This window comes from Aedes aegypti, chromosome 3 (assembly GCF_002204515.2).
Source record: "Aedes aegypti strain LVP_AGWG chromosome 3, AaegL5.0 Primary Assembly, whole genome shotgun sequence".
Lineage (NCBI taxonomy): Eukaryota > Metazoa > Arthropoda > Insecta > Diptera > Culicidae > Aedes > Aedes aegypti.
In genome coordinates this window covers 406,347,279-406,370,219 of record NC_035109.1, presented here as the reverse complement: position 1 = coordinate 406,370,219, position 22,941 = coordinate 406,347,279, and the positions used below count along the sequence as shown (strand labels likewise).

At 39.3% G+C, this 22,941-nt stretch overlaps 1 protein-coding gene across 2 annotated transcripts in view; it reads left to right on the top strand.

Annotated features, from left to right (window-relative positions):
- Nucleotides 1-22,941, top strand: part of LOC5568583 (putative inorganic phosphate cotransporter) — a 74,933-nt gene that overhangs the window by 36,184 nt on the left and 15,808 nt on the right. The window contains exons 1-3 of one of the 2 annotated variants that reach the window (XM_021855872.1): nt 7,190-7,993; nt 18,316-18,837; nt 18,895-19,271. In XM_021855872.1, the coding sequence (XP_021711564.1) occupies nt 7,897-7,993; nt 18,316-18,837; nt 18,895-19,271 (996 nt within the window). In that variant the 5' untranslated portion in view covers nt 7,190-7,896. Of the gene's footprint in view, nt 1-7,189; nt 7,994-18,315; nt 18,838-18,894; nt 19,272-22,941 lie in introns of those variants that run through there. The other variant, XM_001652362.2, reaches the window with a different exon arrangement.

Here is a 22,941-nt window from a genome sequence, read left to right as displayed (position 1 = left end):
GATCCTAAAAAGAACAGAAAAATAAAAATACTCAAGTTTAAAGCTGATCCAATTGTCTCATTTAGTTCGCCCATGACAACTATAGCCAAAATTATGAAAACAAGTTGAACTGAAATCAGATTTATACCAAATAGTACGGTAAAGGCTAGCAAAAAAAAAAAGGAAGCTGAGGTAATTTTGACCACATTTGACCAATGAGCCACCGCACTAGTTCTGAACCGGTTGAAATTACCGAAAAATTACAGTTGTCCTCGCAAACTATACGTCCATGCGATTCCATTCGAGCTCAATAGAAGGTGGCAGCAATTTTATTATTTTCAATTGCTAGACGAATACGGGTTAAATCCCTTCTGTCATATCTGTTCCACAGTTTTTATGATGAAAACAAAGTTCTAACAAAATTTCAGCCATTATTATTAGGATTTAAATGTGGCCCAAACTGCCCAAAACTGTATAACAGTCACATTCGACATTTTTGACAAATTGGAGTAAATACCATGGAGAGTCATCAAATGATAAAAACTTTTGATCAACTTACTAAAATCTGTGAGATTGTTCTAAAAAATTCAAAAAAAAAAAAAAAAATACCAAGTTGTTTTGTCACATTGGCAATTGTAACCGCATAACAGTCACATTGAGATTATACATGAGCCTCATAATGTAGTAGTAACGAAATTTCTATCAGAATTATTTTCTGACTATTCACCCAATATGCGATATGAGTTGTACAAAATTTCAGCCTCAAATAAGCTCTTTTGAATTCGTAATGATTTTTTGAAATTTTAGTTTCCTCCCATACTGCAGTAAAATGCAAACTTGGTATCCCATTTACTCAATGCCTACTTTTGTCGAATGTTACAAATATGCAGTTATGGGCAGCAAAGACGTTAAAGGTTTATATGAAAATTAATACGAAAGCGAACTATAATAATATTTTTATTATCTGCACAAAAAGTATGCTCCTCTTTCACTCTTTTAGGATTTTTTTAAACAATAGGGCCAGCAAAAGTCAAAATCTCATACAAATTAAAACAGTGCACCTATGACTGTCAATACAATGGACCAATGCACGAGTTCATTATTTGACGTTTATTTGCCATGGTCATAGGCAACGAGTGAATACGGCACCGCTCAAACGTCAAATTAAGGAACTCATGCGGACCTATGCATCACAAAACCTTATCACTCCATCGAATATGGGTAGGAATCCGATTCTTTACTACCTTTTACTATTATTTTTTGCTGGGAGTGAAAGGATGGTGTATCAGCAAATTTGGCCATAAATGGATTAATCACTAAAGTTACTGTTGGATCGTTGAGCAGGGTTTCGGACCCGCCTCGTAAAAGACGTTTTTTTGGCCTTTTCAAGCTGTGGAAGAGCATCTTTTCATTTGAAGGATTTCATTTTACAATCAATTAAAGTTACTTACGTTAAGGTATCCAACTAATTCAATTTTCCCTCGAATCCAACATATAGTTTTTTTATTAGAGAAATCGTATTACAAACGTGGTTATTGAAATGTGAATGTTCTTAATGAAGCCCTCTCGATGACAGTCTTGTCATCGTTCCGGCCTTTTTCGTTATTCGTTCGTAGCTGTCAAACATCGGCATTAGAAAAGGGCGAATGTGGGGTGTCCGCGGCAGTGCTGCTAGTTCCCGCAACAATCCCCGACCCGTAACGCTGCAGGTTCGTCTCCGGCGCAGCTTTACTAGTTGGTTGTACGTCCAGCACTGCGATCTTACTCATTGGACGACGAAGGATTCCGTTGGCTGTCTGTACGACGGCTTGTCGCACACGACCATCACGCCCTGCTATCATCGAAACTATGCGGCCCCTTGTCCAGCCGTTGCGTACGTTCTTCTCGATCAACACCACCAAGTAACCTACTACCGGTGTCTTCACCTCCTCGAACCATTTCGTTCGCCTTGAGATACTGGGCAAATACTCGCGTGTCCATCTCTTCCAAAAATGTTCAACCATTTGCCTTGCCATGTTCCAATTCGTCCGACCCACGTCCTCCGGCTCCATCAACGGTTTTTTGGATCGGACATCGCCATCAGAACTGAGATGGATAAAATGGTTTGACGTTAATGCCTCTTGTTCCATGGACTGGAGAGGGATAAAAGTCAATGGACGAGAATTGACAATAGCGCTTGCTTCAGCGATGACCGTGAGCAACGTTTCATCATCCGGGTTGTTCAAGCCGACATCAGAATAGCCGCACGCCATGGTTGAGTTGATGTATGCACTGTAGAAGATCGGCCAATCCTCCGGATCTCCTCTAAATGGTGGTAGATCTTTCAGCATCACCTGACGAGCCAATAGCTGGTGATGAGTCGGTCCAACTGGTGCATACGGATTTACGAGAACGTTCGGCTGCCCAGCGTATAACGGCTGACCTGAGAGAGGTTGCTGACCCGACACAGATGGCTGATTAAAGAGAGGCAGTTGTCCAGGAGCAGGCGGCTGACTCTGAATCGGTGGATGCCCGGTCACCGGTGGTTGATATATCGATGAAAGGAAAGGCGCCGCAGTGCCGGTTGACACCTCACCAATCGTTGCTCCGGAATAAATTCGTGGATATGTCGCGACTGGGACCGTACTGCATACTGGAGTTGCCGGTGGGATACACATTGCTGGCAGTGGAAGTGAAGCCATTACTCGACTCCACGGAATAGCTCCTTGGTTCATGTATTGCTCAAACAGTGGTGCCTGGAACGGGAGTGATGGCACGGTACTGTACAGCACGGTTGCTGGCAAAAACGTTGATGACCCGAAAGGCATTGTTGACATCGGTGCCGAGGTCATATTGGGTTGCACGGGAACCGAGATGGGAGCATACGATGAACTGGCCAGGTTATCTTTCATCGTTCCAGATATTGGCGTGGACGTTGAATTAAACGGAGCTGCCACTGATGCAGGAACTTCTGTCACAACTGGATGTATGAGTGACAGGTTCGTCAGCTGATTTTCCACCCTTTTCATCCATTCTTCCACTCGTCCTACTCCGGATTCCTCGACTATCGTAGTCATCGTCGGTAATTCCAGTTCTCCACTTTGCAGAATCTGACCTCTGACCTTCGAAATCGCTGACTCTAAATGTTGCTTCTTCCTTGCCATCTCCAGCATGTGCTGTGATTCCATCTCCTGTTCTAGAAGCGCTTGTTGCTCCTGTAGTTGGCGAAGAGTAGCCTTTGTCTTTTCAGAGAACTGGGAGGAACAGCTCCCGATTGGGCTGATAACACTATCGCCTACAACTACAGCAGCAGCACCAGACGACATCGGAGTATTCGACACGTTCTCTAGCCCAGCAGTCACAATTGACAGTGTCGACGTTGAAGGGATCACCAGGGTTGTCGTTAGAGGTAGGGTTGACGGTGGAGGGTGATAGGCAATCGATGACTTGCATGTCTCGCATCGCCAATTTCTGACCTTCCGGACGCTGCCATCCACTCCCGCACATCCGTAATGGATCCACTCCTCACAGGCCGAACATTGGACCATATTGTCCAGACTGTTGGACTGCCTACAGACTTTGCAGTCATTACGCTGGCATCGCGGATGGTTAATCCGATCGTGGACTTAACCTTGAATTTTGTTGGATCGTTGAACAGGATTTCGGATCCGCCTCGTAAAAGACGTTTTTTGGCCTTTCAAGCTGTGGAAGAGCATCTTTTTATTTGAAGGATTTCATTTTACAATCAATTAAAGTTACTTACGTTAAGGTATCCAACTAATTCAATTTTCCCTCGAATCCAACAAATAGTTTTTTTTATTAGAGAAATCGTATTACAAACGTGGTTATTGAAATGTGAATGTTCTTAATGAAGCCCTCTCGATGACAGTCTTGTCATCGTTCCGGCCTTTTTCGTTGTTCGTTCGTAGCTGTCAAACGTCGGCATTGGAAAAGGGCGAATGTGGAGTGTCCGCGGCAGTGCTGCTAGTTCCCGCAACAGTTACCGAATGTCAAAGAATGGTGGAATATTATTGATTTATTTTAAAGCTAAACATTTAATAGAATAGTACAGTTTGTTCATAAAAATGATTTAATAAATTGAGGATTTTCGTTATGCGAAAAATAATGTTTTACTTTGGAAAAATTATTTAGTTCTCCAACCAAGTGCATTTTGTAAGATCTTATGTTTTCATAACATTGTTGAATAATAGTTGAACAATGTACAGAAAACCGATTACGATTTTATCAATAAATAACAAAAAACAGCATAAACAAGTCCACTTTATAAAATGAACAGCCCTTACAGTGTGACTGCTGAAAAGTGCTGATTGAGGAGAAACTTGTTTAGAAAAATGATCGAAAATGATAAAAATTTCACCATAAATTCATTATATATTTCAAGGTGTAGATTTTATAGCATTGATATATTCGGATAAGTTATGTATTCTTGTGCTATATAAAATATTGTTGAACATATCATGTTATCAAATTGCAGCATGAAATGGTAAAAAACTGATATTTAAGATAAAATAAGTTATATTTTAAAATGAACCATGAAAACGAAATTAAAAAAATATCAAGAACGTTCAGTAAAGTTGTTCAAAATGAAAAGATCTTAAACTTTGCTGAAGAAAAAAATAACTGATATTTTTATTCTCGAGTCTAATTTAAAATTTATTTTTAAATTTTGTTCGGAATGCTTTTCAAAACAATGTCTCGAAGACACGAATGGACTAAAATGCATCTAAGAGAATTGACCGTCTTTTTCAGTTTCGACCTACTGTGCGGCCAAAGCTCTCACTTGCTAGATCAGTGTCCGAAGTTTGCCTGATTGCTATATCCACTAAATTTGGGATGTGGATTCAAGTTCTGACAAAATGTAGCCTTTTCTTAGATCTATGCGATTTTCCAAATAAAAGGAATGTTTTTAGTTCCGGAACAAGAAGCAGTGTATTTTCACAAATATAAAGACTGTTGTCGCAAATAACTGATCTAATAAAACAAAATTTAAAACACAGACATCATAAACAGGTCTACCCGGAAATTGTTTGCTGCTTTGTCTAACACGAATTGCCCCAATTAAGCAATAACTGATAAGAAGCCATTTCGGCAATTCTGCAATTCCCACCCATCTCGTAGATATCTCTTTTTGTCGGCTCCGGCCTCTAGCCTAAAGATGACTGGATTTCGCGCATCAGCCAATCCGGATTGCACCGCACGGAATGTCACACTACCGTTGATCAGCGTTTCTCAACGCAACGACGACCCCCACCATTGATGTAGGCCTCTATGTAGCTCAAATTTCGTTTGAAATTTGGATTATAGCTAGAGTAGGATGTGAAACCTTTCTCGTTCGATTTTACAGCTTGCTGTGTTGTTTTCGATGCAATTGTGAAGAATGAAGATTATCCAGGCTACTACGATGATCGCCTAAAACATATTTTGATCTATTTCAAGTTCTTCGATTCCCCGATTTTATTAATCAATGTAAAACTGTGGAGGGCGTTTTCTATATAGAATACCCTTCTGCTTAACTGTTGATAAGTTTTTCAATGGCGCCATTGAGTTGCCACGCCCAGTTTGAGAAACTCTGCCCAAGAGAATAGTAGTATGCAGCTTAGTGTGAATTGGAAGTAGTTTTTTTTATTTGCTGCCCATCATCAGATGTGAATGTAATCGTGCGCGGATGTTCGGTTCCACCACACTCGTCCATCTATCGTTGCTAGAAATCGAATCCACTACCTCAAATAGCAGTCCGCGTCGCCGCGCCGAAGTCCCACGTGTTTCGGAGTTCTTCGTTATCGTCTTGCTGTTCGCTTGACGTCATGGCTTGCTACAATCGTGGAGGGAAGCACCATCGAAGCATGAATTCGGTAGGCTACACCGAAGACCGGCCGGCGAGTTGTCCGTCCAGCAGAAGTGTCATAGCTTCGTCGCGTGATTCGGCTCGAAGACTCGATCGCGTGTGTATTTTCATTGATTATGCCGTACGTAACCCCTCGAGGTCATGTTTTACTTTGCGATTTTATTTTTTTTTGCGAGAATTCGATAGGCCGGTTCGCAGCGATAAGAGGGCCGGTCTGTGGGTAAAGTCTAATTAGCGGCGAGGAGCTATTTTCGTCCTGAGTCAGTCCGCCGTTCGGTCGAAGTTAATGAGGTGTCTTCCAAGCGTAGCATTTATCAGCTTAACGGAGGATTTATCTAACCACGCGGCATGAGAAGTAATATTTAACCGGGTGAGTGCGATACAGCTGGTGCGTAGCAAAATTAGCACATATACCTGGAGACATCCCAAATCAAATATGTATTTCAAGCTGTGCGAAACATCTAGCCGACCATGAAGTTTCCTATTTGAACGTTTTTTGAGCGGTGCCGATGGCTCTAATTTAATATGACACTATAATTTATTATAGATCTCACGAGGGGACACCCCGGACTCATGACGCGATTCGTCCCTTTGCGTGATCGTCATAGCAAACAGAACGCCTACGGCCTACTTGTGTAGCAACAACGTTTTTGGAATACAGAAGCAACGCCTACTGCTCACGATTTTGGCCAAATCGAGCCGGGCCTCGCATGCACTAGATCACTTGGATGCGCACGGAGTGCACTGTTTACCGTATGGTCAAATCACGCGACACCTTGGCGCTTGGGTCAACGTGCCCTCTCGCTTTCACCATTTCTACACTCCGACGACGACCACTGCAGAGGTTCACGTCAAGTGAGACAGATTTATTTATATTTTTTCTCGTTGAATTTAAAACAGCGAAACAATCACTGCCAACAGCTTGTATTTAAACACACGAAATAGTAGTCATCGCGCGACCACATTGTTGGCCCGTTACTTAGACAAAGAAATCGAATTTGAATATTAATTCGTAAACACCAGGAAAAAGTCCAACAATGTCTACGGGTTGAAGTCGCGAGACGCGACGCTGCGACACACCGGATCGCAATAATCCGGCTTCTTTAGAATGTTTGCGTGTCGGCGTCAAACGACTAAAACTGTGAGTGTATTTCACGACCATGTGGCGCTTGTTCACAGCCTACTATTAGAATGAATGTCTTCATCGCACTTTCGTTCAGTCGCGGTAGGCGAGCGAGTTTTGATTAATCAATCGCGAGGCTTATCGCCCGCTAGAACGAGATAGACGTACTTTGATATAGGTGACCACTCACGCGCGTTTTTTTTTGTTATCAGCGTGAAAAAATGCGCTCCGCTAGTTAGTCGCTCGATCGGCAGCTCGGAAGGTGGTGATCTCTTCTACTATCTCCTGGGAATCCTCTGTGATACTCGAATAGCCTTAGTAGTATTGTGTGTTTTATTTTTCGGGATACGTTTGATAAGAAGAATAGTGGATCGTAGTTGGCTTTGGAGACGATGTCGTCAGCCTAGCGCCGTGTGCCGGACCGTGTTTTTTGCTCCTCGGAGAAAAATTCGAGCTGAATGGCAAGAAAAGTGGAATTATAAGGGTTAGAGCTTGTGCACACGCCAACGAGAGCAGAAACCGGAATCGTTTGCACGACACCTCCGTAATGGTTCAAGTTCAACCACTGTTTCTACGTCGCCGATAGTGTCTACTGCATGACCAACTATTTGTTTTTTGTCCAGTATTTTCCTCCTGCAGTATATGGTTGTATACGAGTACATGAATATTTTCGTTGGTCAGCTGTGAATGAAAACCAAGTGTCTTTGCGCGATAAGACCATATAGTAAGAGGAGAAACTACGTTGCTCAGTCGTACGAAATTCTTGGAGCGATTCATATACCGTCAGTATCTACAAACCGAGCGAACTACAGTATCGGAGTAGCCCGTTAGACGATTTTTTTTTTGAGTGTATAAAGTGAAGAGATCTCAGTAGGCACCACCGAAAGTTGTCAAATAGTGCGTTAAGTTCAAATCTAGCGAAGAAACATAAAACAAAAGGAGCAATAAAATGCCGCCCCCTGCCAGAACGGAGAATCGAACCCGCGACGGGCATGTTCTCGTGTGGGAACAAGCTGGCATCGCCGAGGAGTACCCCCAGAAGCAACGTTAGTATAATTGATTCGATTTAACCAAATTCGCAATTGGGTCAAAGTCAGTCTCGATGGCGTTGACTTTCAGGTGACCCCGAAGTGAGAATTAATCGGAGAATTACGAAAATAAGCATCTCAATTTATGTATGGCAACACGGCGATATTTGCGTCAATCTTAATTCGGAGCAAGGAGGAAACGGGAGGCGGTTGTTTTCCCGTTTGTCGCCATTACCTCGCTCAACAAACACGACTTCAATTTACTGTTTTGTTTGGCTGAGAGTGCCTTCAATTGAATTTGTTCCGAAGTTCTGAAAATCAAGAATCATCGTTTTCGGTGCAGTAGGCGGGGACGGGCACGCGATCGCAGCAATCGGGCCGTGTCGTGGCGCACGTGCAGTTGCTATGACAAAAGCGTGAAAAAGGGTTTGTTGCATCGTGAGAGCGAAGTAGGCATGACGGCGACTATTCGCCCTTCCGACACTTGTTCCGTTTGTTGATTTGTTTGGTTATTTGGGTTTTTGATTTCTGACACTGTCATTGTTGAATCAGTTGATAAAACTGAACGTCGTCTCGCAGGTGAAATGAGACTGCACGTTTGCGGTGAACTGAGATGAGAGCGAGTGATTGTTAACGTCATTAGGTGCGACTTCGATACTCTGGCACTGATTTAGGAACGGGGAGGAAATTTTGAGAGAGCGGACGAGTGGTTTGTTCAGGATTAGCAGATTAGATTATTTGGAAACTGTTAATAGATTGCAAACATGTGAGATCGGAAAACGGAATGAGATGAAAGATTGAAATTTGGATTATTAATATTTGCAAAGGATTTATTGGTTTTAGGCGTTATATTGGCGTTTCAATTGTTATCAGCTATGTCTGCGTTCAAGTTTTATTGGGCTTTGAATGGCTTATCAAAGACACATATGCGTGTCTTCAAAATTGGGTTAACAAACAATATCGTAAATTTTTGTCGCCTGTGTCAAAACACGGTGATTCAATGTGTTAAGTCATTTGCGTACATTTTAAAGGGTAGTTCACAGTGGGTTAGTCAAAGATATTATACAGTCAATTATCCTTTACTCGATATTCCTATCTGCATAACGAGTTAGAGAACCGATGACCCCTCAAATCGTATTTGCACTGGTTTAGTGTTCTATAACTCAATACTTCCATAACTCGATGTTATGTTATACTCCATTATCGAGGTATGGAGAGTTGACTGTAGTAACAAAAATATAATCTAAGAAATCTTTTGAAAAATCAACAAGAATTGTGAATTTTTACTCAATAATGATTGTTGAAGCTAGTTCAAGTCTACTCTTTTGTCCTTTCAGGATTAATCTTGACAATTTATTTGTCGGAAATTCATTAAGAGTTAAATTAAAGAGCTTTTAGTTATAATTTTATCGAAGAGCTGTTCACTCCAGAAATTTATCCAGTCATTCAACGAATGCCCACTAGGGTGCGGCTTATTTTTCAAAAGTTCTCAAAACCAAAAATTCGTGTGCTCTACTGAATTCAAATCACATTAAAAGAGAAACCTCAAAATCTGAGCCAAAAATTTTAACATTTAGAGGTGGCGCAAGCGTCTTGAAGGTGAATTTTCAGGTTATGAAAAATGACCTTCAGTGAAGTACACACAACTTTGTTATTTTCAACCGATTTTGAAACTTTTAGCATCAATACCTTCAAAATTAAATTTTTGAAAACTTTGTAGAACACCAAATTTGTCTAAAATCAAAACAAGTTTTAGTTAAAAGTAATTTATTCCAATTTTTTCCTTATTTTACTAAAAATTTCAACTTTGTTTCACCATAACTTCATGATTACTCAACCGATTCCAAATCTTTTTACATTCTTTTGAAGCTAATTTAACTGTTTTCAAGCCATTCATACATCACATTCCACTAAGAAAATGTCTTGACCAAGTTATTCAGTAAAAACTGCACAAAAACATGATTTCTTACGAAAAATGATAGTTTTTTTTTAATTTTTTGCCAATTAAATATTATCTCTAAAACTGAAAGTGCTTTCTCTCATCTGTTAAAGATTTGAGAAGGACTTTGCAACAATTTAAAAAAAATTAAACAAAATTATGTATGCATGTGTTAAAAAATATATGCACCATTCAACTCGTAATTAAGGCAAGATGATTTATTTATTTCAGTTTTAAAGAAAAAATTTCAATAAAAAATCATGTTTTTTGGGTAGTTTTTGTTGAATAGCAAAGTCAAAATATTTTTTTAGAAAAATATGTTGTATGAACAGTTTGAAACGAATTAAATTTGCTTCAAAAGCATGTAAAAAGATTCGGAATCGATTGAGTATTTATGAAGTTATGGTCAAACAAAAATGATTTTTTTAGTAAAATGAGGAAAAATTTGGATAAAGGTATCTTTAACTAAGACTAGTTTTGATTTTAGACAAATTTGATGTTCCACAAAGTTTTCATAAATGGAAGATAATGGTGCTAAAAGTTTCAAAATTGGTTGAAAAATAACAAAGTTATGTTCACTTCACTGAAGGTAATTTTTTATAACTTGAAAATTCACCTTCAAGACGCTTGCGCCACCTCTAAATGTTAATATTTTTGGCTCAGATTTTGAGGTTTCTCTTTTAATGTGATTTGAATTCAGTAGAGCACACGAATTTTTGGTTCTGAGAACTTTTGAAAAATAAGCCGCTTCCTACTGCCCACTTATATCAGGTCAGTGAGGGTTAAAAATAATCGTTTATAACGCTCTATGGTACTTTCCATAGGTGCCAACTTGTGACGTAGTTGGGGACGAAGCTCTCCAAAACTGAAATGCAATTCAAGCGTGTGTTAGAATAAGGCCGTAAGTCGCATGATCGATTTCTCTCCATCGATTCTCTCTTCTGTGAATAAAAGTGACAAGACGCGGGTTTGTTAACATTTTTTTGCTTCAGACCGCTTGGCAGCGATGCAATCTTGCGTCCTGAGGTGAAAAAATGCTGACAAACCTGCTTCTTGTCACCTTTATTTACAGAAGAGAGGATCGATGAAGAGAAATCGATCATGCGACTTACGCCCTTAGTCTAGCACACGCTTGAATTTGTTCCGATCAAATGGGAAACATGAATATGTCATACTTAGGTGAAGGTGTCGGCGTCAAACGACTAAAACTGTGAGTGTATGGACCTATGCACGGGTTCACTATTTGACGTTTTAAAGGTGCCGTGTTATTTATGTGACCATGGAAACCAGTGAATTCGGCACCGCTCAAACGTCAAATTAGTGAACTCGTGCATCGGTCCATTTCACGACCATGTGGCGCTTGTTCACAGCCTACTATTAGAATGAATGTCTTCATCGCACTTTCGTTCACTTCTTTTCCCATGAATATGTCATACTTAGGTGAACAGCATTGATTTGGTTTGCAATTGTGCGTTTATAGGAGTTCTTGCCCCTCAACTAAGTCACATGAGGCCTATGATACTTTAATGTCTTCTAAATTTCTGAAGAAGCATTTTTCCAAATCTCGCTCTAGTGCAACTTTATGCGTGATAGGTGCGTACTAGGAAAGTTCAACTCATTCAGTGATAATTTCGATATATAGACAATCATTATATTGATTTGTCTCAAAAATTAAGCTTTTTTTTGATCAATAAATAATGTTGAGAGAATAGGGAGCCTTTGTGTTTATGACTCATGGACTGTTTTTTTTTTGTTTCACTCTTTAGGCCACAATATGCATCGCATTGAAGTGCTTCTCATTGCAGAATCTCAAACAATTTAGCCGTGAAAAAAGGCCCCATGAAATTATGGAGGTGCCCAAGTTGTACTTTACCTTACTCTCTACAAAAGCCCTAAAGATGGTCCAATAGCCGGACCGAAAAGTCGGTGATGATTTATAATTATCCAACGCAATTTTGAATGACTGCAAGACAAACCTCCCGAAAACTATAACACAATTACTTACTGACAATGTGGGCCTCGTGGCCGTGCGGTTAGTGTTGTCAAACATTTAAGCACATCGTGTCATTGGGTGTGGGTTCGATTCCCGCATCAGCCATTGAAACTTTTCGTCAGGAATGTTTCTCGGCTGGAGCATGCTTGTCCGTTGTCTAGTGTTAAGTTACAGTCTGTGCAGCAGCTAAATGGCTGAAGACGGTGTCCGTGTCTTTAAAATTCGGTTGAGGTTCTTGAGAATTCTCCTAAAAATCTACACAGAAGTTCTATTGGGAAACATTTCAAAGGTTATACAATCATGCATAAGGAAATCTTTTAATCAGTTTTTAAGAATTTTTTCAAAACTTTCTGATAAAGCTGCATTTTTGCATTTAAACCTTAAATATTCCAATAAGTTGATTCAAATCAAATACGATTATGTATTCTGTGTGGTTCTAAAAGTATTTTATGTATGTTTTATGTCTTTTGTTGGACTTTGTTTCTTAAGATCTGGATAGTGTTTCGATGCTATTTTTTTGTCAGTGGCACTACGCTTAGAACTACGATATTTGTAATACTTGGTTGATTTTTGTGATGAACTAGTGCAGTGTTGCAATTGAACGCGTTCATTTTGCGTTCCAGTTAAAACTTTTGAATGAGGGATCAAGTAAGCTTGAATATTGATCAGTTCATAAATTTGAACCCAAAAGAGCTTAAAATGAAAATGGTTGTCATGGCAAATACTTAATATATTTCGAAGCGAAAGTTGAACAAAAGAAATTAAAAATATTACTAGTTTCATCAACTCTGGATTATATGAGTTCAACATAGTCTGTACATGTAGTTTTTCGTATTTTGAGTTTCAGAGTTCATTTTGTGGTGAACCGACGTTGAAGTTCGTGAGCAGTGTTAGAATTCTGCTCGAGAGTTCAAAGTTTACTACGTTCTCGTGCAAAATTAGAACACGTTCAGTTCATTTTTGGCTCGCGTTCAGTTCAAAATGTATCACTGAACTAGTGGTCCCGGCAAACTTTGTCTTACCATCAAGTAGGCTGTTGGAAAATGGCATGTACTCTCCCACCCAGACAACCAGAAGTCGCATGAAAGTTCACGTAATAACTCTCTAGTTCATACAAATTACATCAAATCCGCAAAACACGGTGGATAAAATCGTCAGATTGATGAGTTTCCTCGCATAAAACGCTTTGTTTCTGAGTTCATTTGTACATTTTGCTTCGTCCCGTATACTCGTACAAAGTAAGTTGAATCAATCCGTAGCAGCTTTCAACTCAACATTTGTTATCATAAGTTAAGTCGCATAAGAACACAGGTTAGTTCGGTAGAAAATTTATATTGTCTGTTTCATTTGCAACAAAACGCGCCGCCAACTTTCGAACAGACTGAAAAAATCGTCGCCAGCAAATCAATCAAAGGAGGTCATTTGCCTTTATGTTGGCAAGACTGGTGAAACGTCAAATGCCAGAAAATAAATCAAAGGAGGTGATTTGCCATTGGTAAGACTGGTGAAACATCATATTCACAGCAGTTGTTTGGCTGGCGACGATTTTGGCGACGGTTTCACCGGCGACGATTACAAATCGTCGCGTCCGATAGGGTGCAAAATTTACAATACTGTCGCATTGAATGTTACTATTCATCACATAATATATGCACGTATATCACCTTCATTTTTATACGTAGAAGGCCTTTTCGCGACATCTTAGAGGTAAAATTTTGCACATACAAAGCCTCCACATGATTTCGTTGTCTGGGCATACAAAATGGCATATTAGTTATCCCCCATTTTTTAAACTATTCCGTAGACTTTTCGTAACTTTTTCTTTAGGCGAACACGTCGGAACGCTAGCTAAATATAACTTCTTCTTCTATCTGTATTAACGAGATTTTTAGCCCTGGGCTAGTTCATCTCGGGACCAACGGCTTTACTTCCCTTCCGAAGGAAGTCGTCACTGAAATATTTAGTGACTATCTCGGGGATGGGATTCGATCCCAGGTCCTCGGCGTGAGAAAAAAAAAAATCCGTTGACCTGCTTGGAAGCTTTGACTTTTAAACACCATTCCATTTTTATTTATACATAAGACTATGAAGGTATTCACTTGGATAATTTATCGTCGAATTACTCTGGCATTGCCTAAGATATAGACCGAGAATTCTAAAGGTATTTTTTGATGCTATCATAGCATTTCTCGGGTTTCCAATGGTTTTCTATGTGTCTGTTAGTATGTCACGGTGTTCTGTAGACTTTCAGAATTCCGAGTTTACTTATGATTTCGGTGTATTCTGTGAGATACCTAATAGTCTTTGTTTTAAACTTTTGGTTATTGGTGGGATTCCTTATGATCCTACATGGGGTAACGATAGTACACCTGCGTATTCAATGATATTGCCCGGGATTCCAATTTGTTTGTGTGGGATTTTATCCACATTCCAAAAGATTCCGATATTCAAAGGTGTTACAAAGACGGTTGTTAGATATCGATAGCTTACTTACGAATGTCAATGAAACATCGAGGGTTTTTAATGGTAGCTTTCGATATTTTTCCGATACCTTTATTGTATCCGGTTAGTTCCGCTTGTCATCCTGGAGGTATTACGCTGCATTATGATGGTGATTTCACGCATTACGTAGAGTTTATGAGATTCTGAAGAATTCTTGTGTGTCCAAGTAACCAAATAGAACTTTAATTCGCCTTGCATGTCCTATATTAGCCGTATAATAGCCCTTATAAGGCCAAAAAGGCGAATTAGCGTGCTAGTGGTTACTTGGATGATATAAATGAGGTCATGTAAAATTACGAAAGTGTTACATTTAATTTTCGTTAGTTATTAAACTTATTCGTTAGGAATTCTTGCGGTATTCTGAAGAATTCTAGTGGAATTATATCGAATTGAACTTTTCTTATGTAAAATTCTGACGACGCTCGTTTTGCTACTAAACATTCCAACGGTATTCTGAGTGGTTAATTCTGATTACCAACAAACTGCGTCGTTTCATTAAGTAGTCTCTTGAAAAATGGCATTCAATCTCCCATACGTAATGACAGAATAGTATTCTCCTGTTCTTTCGACTATTCCGGAGATTTGTCTACACTTTTTATACGCGCAAACACGTTGGAGTCCTGGACAAATGCACCAGTGAAAAAAATATGCAAATCTGTTGACCCGTTCTGATGTCAACTCGTGACGTTTAATAATATAGATAGATTACTAACTAAATTTTTATACAATTGACTATAGTTCATAGTAAATTCTATGACATTGTTACTGAGTTTTCTTGTTATTTCGATTGATTGTATTGGTATTTAATAGAGATCAGAAAGTTTTCTTTGGATTTTGACCGTGTTCAGTGAAATTCCAATGATATTCCGTTGTGCTGTGGAGTTACTCTATAGGAATTTCTGATAATTTCTAAATGAATTAATGCAAAGTCCAATGTGGTAATGCTTCCAAGAAGTTCTTTTATTATTATTTTTACCAAAGAGGCTTTTTGGAATTATTTTTCAAATATTTTATTAAAACATGATTTTTGAAGGTCGTTTAATTTCTTCTCCTAAAGTTCCTCAATGCATTAATAATTCTATAAATTGATGCAACGATCCCTTCAGGATTCATTGAGGTCTCCTTTCAGTGAGTTATGAGATTAATCAGCGAGTCTTTCAACAGATTTCATCATTCTCCAGAAGTTTATCTAGCCTTCTAACAGTAGATCAACTACCCTATTATCTTAAATGACCATTAATTGAAAATCTTACAAGATTTTACTTGGATTTTTTTTTCTAAAATACTCCTAAAATCTACCCAGAAGCTATCTTTTATAGTTATGCTATCCTTTCATAACAAACACATAATAATAATAAACCCATTGACAAATAAAGAAATTCTTTAACCCTTAAAAGCCCGAGAAGAACCTAGAATTGTTAAATGGGAATATTTCGTAGATCAGTACATCAATTAATTGAAATAAATCTTGAAGTAAATGCAATTAGTTGGTTCTACAATACTTGGGTGAGACATCCCTCTAGGTAACAGAAAAAAGCGTGGACACGAGGGATCCAAAATTGGTCTCAAAATGATATATCTACATCCCAATGAGCTAGTAGGTTGGTGTCTTCGGCAATGTTATTCATCAGATAAAGGGCGATGAAAAATCTGATATAGAATTCATCCGCTAGGTGGCGCTAGTGATAAATTTATTACAATCTTCTATATCTCAAGATCTTTATCAGTAAGAAAATTTTCATCTTCGGCAAAGCTGTTCAGCCAATCAAAGGCTATCTGTCGATGAAGAGTCTGATTGGAAATTCATCCGCTAGGTGGCGTTACAAAAGTGACAAGTGAGCACGACAATGCGGCATTATATGCGCATATTGGGTAGTCATTTGATGCATGACAACTCTACGTACGAATATCATGTCATTATAATGTTAGAAAAGGCGTGATAGCGTGCCACCACTAAGGCTAATATTAGACCATGTGAGAAACGTCAGTTGTCCTTATCAGCAAGAAGATTGGTGTGTTTGGCAAAGATATTCAGCAGATTGAGGGCTATCTGGAGGAGAAAAATCTAACCGAGAATTTATCCGCAAGATGACGCTAGCAACAATTATTCCTCATAGCTGATGAAGATCTTGAGGTGGAGAACATTGATATTTTCTTCTTACTAGTGCCACCTAGCGGATGAATTTCCAATCAGACTCTCTTACGCCAGGTTGCCCGTGATCAGCTTTGCTGAAGACATTACCCTTCTAACTGTTAAGGATTTTGAGATGCAGACGATAGCCCTTGATCTGCTGAACATCATTGCCAAAGACACCCACCTTCTAGCTGATAATGATTTTGCAATGCACGCGGTTGTCACTTGCGCCACCTAGCGGGTTAATTATCAATCAGATTATTCATCGCCATATAGCTCTTGATCTGCTGAATAACTTTGTCGAAGGAATCAACCTTCTAGCTGATTTGGATGTTGAAATGTCCGTTTGAGCCCTATTTTGAACCCCCTGTGTCCACGCTTTTTCGTTGCCTAGAAAAGAGGAAGGGGTCAGAGGGCATGTCTTCATTTTAAAATTCTTCGCTATTGTTGTGAGAGATTTTATAGGTATCTTATGTGATTCATATAGTGTTAAGTGGAATTCTAATGGCTTTCCGAGAGATTCTGATAAAAATCTATAGGCATTCCTGAGATTTTCAGAGATAATTTCGGGTAAGAACTGAAGAAAGATTGATTTCGAAGAATTCCTAGATGAATTCATAAAAAGTCATTAAAAATATTCTAGCTTAAGTAATCGGATAGAAAAAAGTGCATTAATATAGCTAAGCTGTAGAAGATTTTCAGTTAAAAAAAGAAATAATTTAAATCAGAAGTCGATTCGATCTCATCCATTTTACGTCTTAACGTTTTCAGTAGACACCAATGGGTGACGCGTGATTTTTTATGGAAACTTCTTAAGGTGAAGTCAAATTCGGAACTTTTGCTACACTTTTGGTGCCATGACAGGATCACTATCTATCAACAGCTACTAACTTACAGCTTTAGCAAAAGCAGCCGCCTATTCACCGCAGTAAACAAAAAAGCTCTCTTACATCAGATTTTCAGGTACTGAAAAATACGCTCGAGAGTGATGTTCTTTTTCCACAAAAACGTTTGTTGTAAGGCAGCGTACATTTATTACGTAACGCTAAAATTGAAAATTTTCGAGGCCCTCCCCCCCTCCGTAACGCTTTTTAAAGAATTTGTTTAAATTTGTGTATGAATCGTTACGCTGTCTAAAGTCCACGGATGGATTCTGAAATTACATATTTCATACGTTCCATTAACAAATACGTTGATGACTAGGGAAGCCTAGTACATTTTAAAATTAAATAAATAGCCTGACTGTCATAAAAAGTAGACCTTCAACGTGTGAATGAGTCAAAAATTGACGCTTAGCCCTATCACTTACCGTTCTAGCACACACAAACTTTTCCATGACCATCCATCGCCGGTGTGCATTGCACCCCTGATCTAGATGGCCATGACATACAGAGAGCACTATCCGAGCGCTAATCCCATTGCCCACGGATTGCTGCGATGTGATTCACTTGACGATTTGTTTACGCGCGTCTTCACACTCGGCGCAAACACCTCCTCCTCGTCGTCGTTAATTCAGTTCAAACAATTTAGACCCTTTCGGGTGCCCTGCCTGCCTGCTTGCTTATCGCACCGGTATCATCTTCCCATAGCAGCGCTCACTCACTCACTCTCGTTCAGCGTCCGTTGGTCGTCCGGGCGGCAACGTTAATTGTATTCTAATCGTTTTATAATATAATATGCAAACTAACGGAGCGGATGCAACGTGATCTGCTCTGCTCTGCTCTATCTATCACTCGTCTAATCCCAGCACTTTTCTCGTTTCGTTTGAACAGGGCGCTTCGGCACGCGGCACTATGTCGTGTTCATGCTGTTCCTCGGAATGGCCAACGCCTACGTCATGCGAACCAACATGTCGGTGGCCATCGTGGCCATGGTGAACCAAACCGCGATCGAGCACGAAGCCGAAGTGTTCGACGACGAGTGTCCCGACACGGACTACGGCGAGCCGGAAGATCCAGCGGACCGTAAGGATGGTGAATTCCTGTGGAGTACCAGCTTACAGGGGTACATTCTGTCGTCGTTCTTCTACGGATACGTGATCACGCAGATTCCGTTCGGCTTGTTGGCCAAGCGGTACGGCGCCATGAAGTTCCTCGGGTGGGGAATGTTGATCAACTCGGTGTTCGCGTTCTTGGTCCCGATCGCCGCTCGCCAAGGTGGTGCTCCGTGGTTGATTGTCATTCGGTTTATCCAAGGTCTGGGCGAGGGTCCCATTGTACCGTGCACGCACGCCATGCTGGCCAAATGGATCCCGCCCAATGAGCGATCGCGAGTTGGATCGATTGTGTACTCAGGTAAGCATCAGTGGACATGAACGTAGGCTTCAATTTAATCATTCTTTAATTCCCCAGGTGCCCAGTTCGGAACGGTCATTTCGATGCCGCTGTCCGGCTTGCTAGCTGATCATGGGTTCGACGGTGGTTGGCCGTCGATTTTCTACGTGTTCGGTATCATCGGTACGGTGTGGTCCGTTGCATTCCTGTGGACCTGCCACGAGGACCCGATTACGCATCCGACGATCCACGAGGACGAACGCAAATACATCCAGCAGTCGCTGTGGGGCAAGGCCGGCGTCAACATTCCTCCCATTCCGTGGAAGTCCATCTCGCGATCGTTGCCGTTCTACGCGATCCTGTTGGCGCATCTGGGTCAGAACTACGGCTACGAAACGCTGATGACCGAGCTGCCCACGTACATGAAGCAGGTTCTGCGATTCTCGATCAAGGCGGTAAGTTGGATTGTTGATTGCTTTAATTGAGTGGATCGTCCGGTGTCCGGCGAATTGTCGCAGTAGGCGGCGTCTATTATATCAAATTGGGTAATCTGTTTTTTCGCTTGCTGTGATAAATTCAGGGAACGTGCCACTAGAGGCGATCTTCTGCTGATCAATCTAGAGAGCAAATTTAAGAGGAAATTATTGTTATCTTCAACTGATTGAATAAGCCATCCGGCACAATCAAACGAATGAAGATTAGTGATAATAATAATCATTTCATTCAATTTTATCTCATGAATCTGGAGAGGATATAAAATTATTAGTTCATCCAAAAAGGTTGAGTTGTGAAGCCTGTCAGACATGGCTGGTTTGTTTCAATTTTATCGGTACACTGCAATTTGTCAAGATTTTCAACCGAATTTCTGTTGGTTTTTTTTATTTATTTTAAGCAACATTTATGCTTTTAATTCATCACATAAATGTTAAGGAAATCCATAAAGATGAGCTCTCAATATGTGTTTCCTATTCCCATTCAGAAATATCCTTACTCTTAACCAGAAACTGTTTTTAGAAATCTCTTAATGAGTTCCTAAAAAAGTTCTGCTGAACTTCAGTCAGCTTTCGCTATACTTAACCTTCAGAATTCACAAGGAGTTTCACAAGCTTTTGAGTTGATCCGTTAGAAGCAGGTTCAAAATTCGAGGCAAGAACTCCTCGACATTGCCAACATTCTGCTCGTTTCAAAAACTGGAATCATTCAAATCCTTAAAATGGTTGTTCCACGAGCAAAAAATACCTCAAATATTTCAATTTAGAGAATTTCTAACAGTTAATTGGTATCGAAAAAATATTTCAAATTTCGAAGTATTCGGTCTGGGCATCAACAATGATTTTATTTGAATCACATCTAGTTCCAAATCGTTCTTCAGGAACTTCTCCAAAAGTTATTCTTTCATAAGTTTTCCATGATGATGAGGCAGCTTTTGTGATTTAATCTCTTTAACTTAGTAGGCTATCATCAATTTGCTAATATGGTTTCCGCTTGCTAAGGCCAACATAACTTCAGAATCGATCCAGAGCAGAGTAGAATCTTTTCATCCCTGGAACATGTTCTGAAATTTTAGAGGAATTTCTGGAAAATCATGGAGGAATAATTGAGTATGTCATCAGGATTTCATATCATATTGAATAATTTACCCATCTATCTTTTTAGCAGTAGTTTCGAAAAATTCGAAATTTGGTGGTTTACTATGAAAATTTCATCTCAATTACTCGAATGAGAACAAGTTTCAGCATGTCTAAGTTGAGTATTTTGTATGAAACACATCTTTCTCTGCTATTATTATGCACACGACTGTATGTCTGAAAGAATCCTTAAGAAGTTTGTAAAGGAGTTTCTGTAAGAGTAATTGAAAAAAAAGGTAAAGAAGTATTTTGATGGAAATATGAGCTCTTTCTGACTAACATGTAAATATTTGAACGCAACTGTTGATTTCTTTAACCTTATCTTGGAATTCCTGCAGTTATTTCTCCAGGAAACTGTCTTAGAATATCACAAGAATTTTTTTCCAAAATTCTAGGAGGAACCTCTGCAAAAAAAAAAATGGAAACAATGCCTTTACGAAGTCCAAAAGACATCACTTATCACTTATTCCCGAAGAAGTTCCAAGATGAATCAGTCTAGGAGTTTGTGGTGAAAATCATTGTGAAAACTTTGGTGTAAATGTTACTTTTTAGCACATACCTGAAAGTATTTCTGAAAGAGTTTCTGTTGGAATCTCTGGATGAACTCCTGGATAAAGTTTTAATGAAACTCTGGAAGAATGTGAAGAGAATTTTCCGGAAAACTTCCGGATGTTTTTTTTTTTCTGAATTTTTTGGAACCCTTCGAATCCAACTTTAAAGATACATTTAAGCTTCTTGGCCATTCAAGATTATTTTACTGGAAAAAATCAAGAAAAACTACTGCGGTTCAAAAAAAAATATATATATAAAGATTTGCTGGGAAACAAATTTTTGTAGCAATTTATGTAGCCATTGAACTTAGAAAGGTGCGGGACTTTGAAAGCAAAAAGTTCGAAAATGATTTGATTACTTCTTTAAATACTTTTGGAAATTTATTTGAAATGGATTCCAATTGTTTCTGAACGTATTTTGACAGTAATAAGTTTGGTTCTACAGTCAACTCTCCATTACTCGATATTGAAGAGACCATATTGAAGGGTGGTATCGAGTTTTTAGAACATAAAACCAGTGCAAATGCAATCCAAGGCATCGAAGTAGCCATGAAAATCAACTTTTAAGGCTGGTTTGCTACTGACAAGAAAAAGAATAGCCTATCGCGATGCGTGGAAATTTTCTTCTCAGAAATGGCACAAAAAAACATTTTTCTGATTGCAGTGCGCAGTTGAGAAGAAATGCCATTTGAAATGGGACTCTCTGAAGGAAATTTCTTGACCCATTCAGTCAAGGAATTTCTTTACTTTTCTTGAGCAAAGCAGCATACTTAGCTTCACTGTGGGTTTCTAATTCGATATCGTGATACCGAATATCGAGTAAGGGAGGGCTGTCTGTGTCTGTCGTGCCATTTGACCAAAGTCCTCCAATTCTTCGGATCAAATAATCCGCCAAAACCGTAATCCGGTAAATCGTACTCACTTCTTTGGAAAGCACGTGTGATCGCGCAAACGTTCGCCAACAGAATCATTATTTACTACAAAACGTTTATATACTAAAATATTCACAGAAAAAAATCCGTTCTCGTATCCGTGAACAGCAGGCGTGAACTCGGCAACAAGCAAAAATACACCGTGAACTAGATCATGTATACGAGACCAATCATGGTAGTTCACGGTGTATTTTTGACAGTTCACGTTTTCCAGAACGCTTTTTTGAGCGTGTTCCTTTCTTGTACTCTCACTAACTATCTTATTTGTATGTAAGGCAAAAGTTCTTTATCCGTTACTTTTGAGTTAAGCCGGGCCTAATCAAAGCCAGTTAAAATCCAAATCCAAATACAATCTATTCCAATCCAAAATCAATCCAAATTCAAGCAAAAACCCATTCAAATCCAATTCAAATCTAGCTCCATTCCTGTTCAAATCCAATCAAAATCCATGCTAAATTCCATCCGAATCCAATCCATATCCAATTCGAATCCATTTCAATTTCGATCTAATCCAAGTTCCATCGAAATCCAGTTCCAATCCAGTCCAGTACAAATTAATTCAGTTCCAATAAAAATTCCATCCAAAAAAAAATCCAAATTCAATCCAAACCCAATCCAAATCCAATTAAAATTCAATCCAAATTCAATCCAAATCCATTTCAATCCAAAACCAATCCATTCACAATACAAATCCCATCCAAATCCAATCCAAATTCAGTTCAAATCCAATGCAAGTCCAATCCAAATCCAATCTGAATCCACTTCAATCCAATCCAAATCCCAAGCAAAATCCCATCCAAATTCAATCCAAATTTAGTTTAGATCCAATCCAAGTTCATTCCAAAATTTATGCCAAATTCCATCCAAATCCTATCCAAGTTCAATCCAAATTCATGCCAAATTCCATCCCAAACCCACTCCATATCCGATTCAAATCTATTTGAATCTCGATCCACTCCAAATCCAATCAAAATGCAATTCCAATCCAATCCAAATCAAATTCAGTTCCAACAA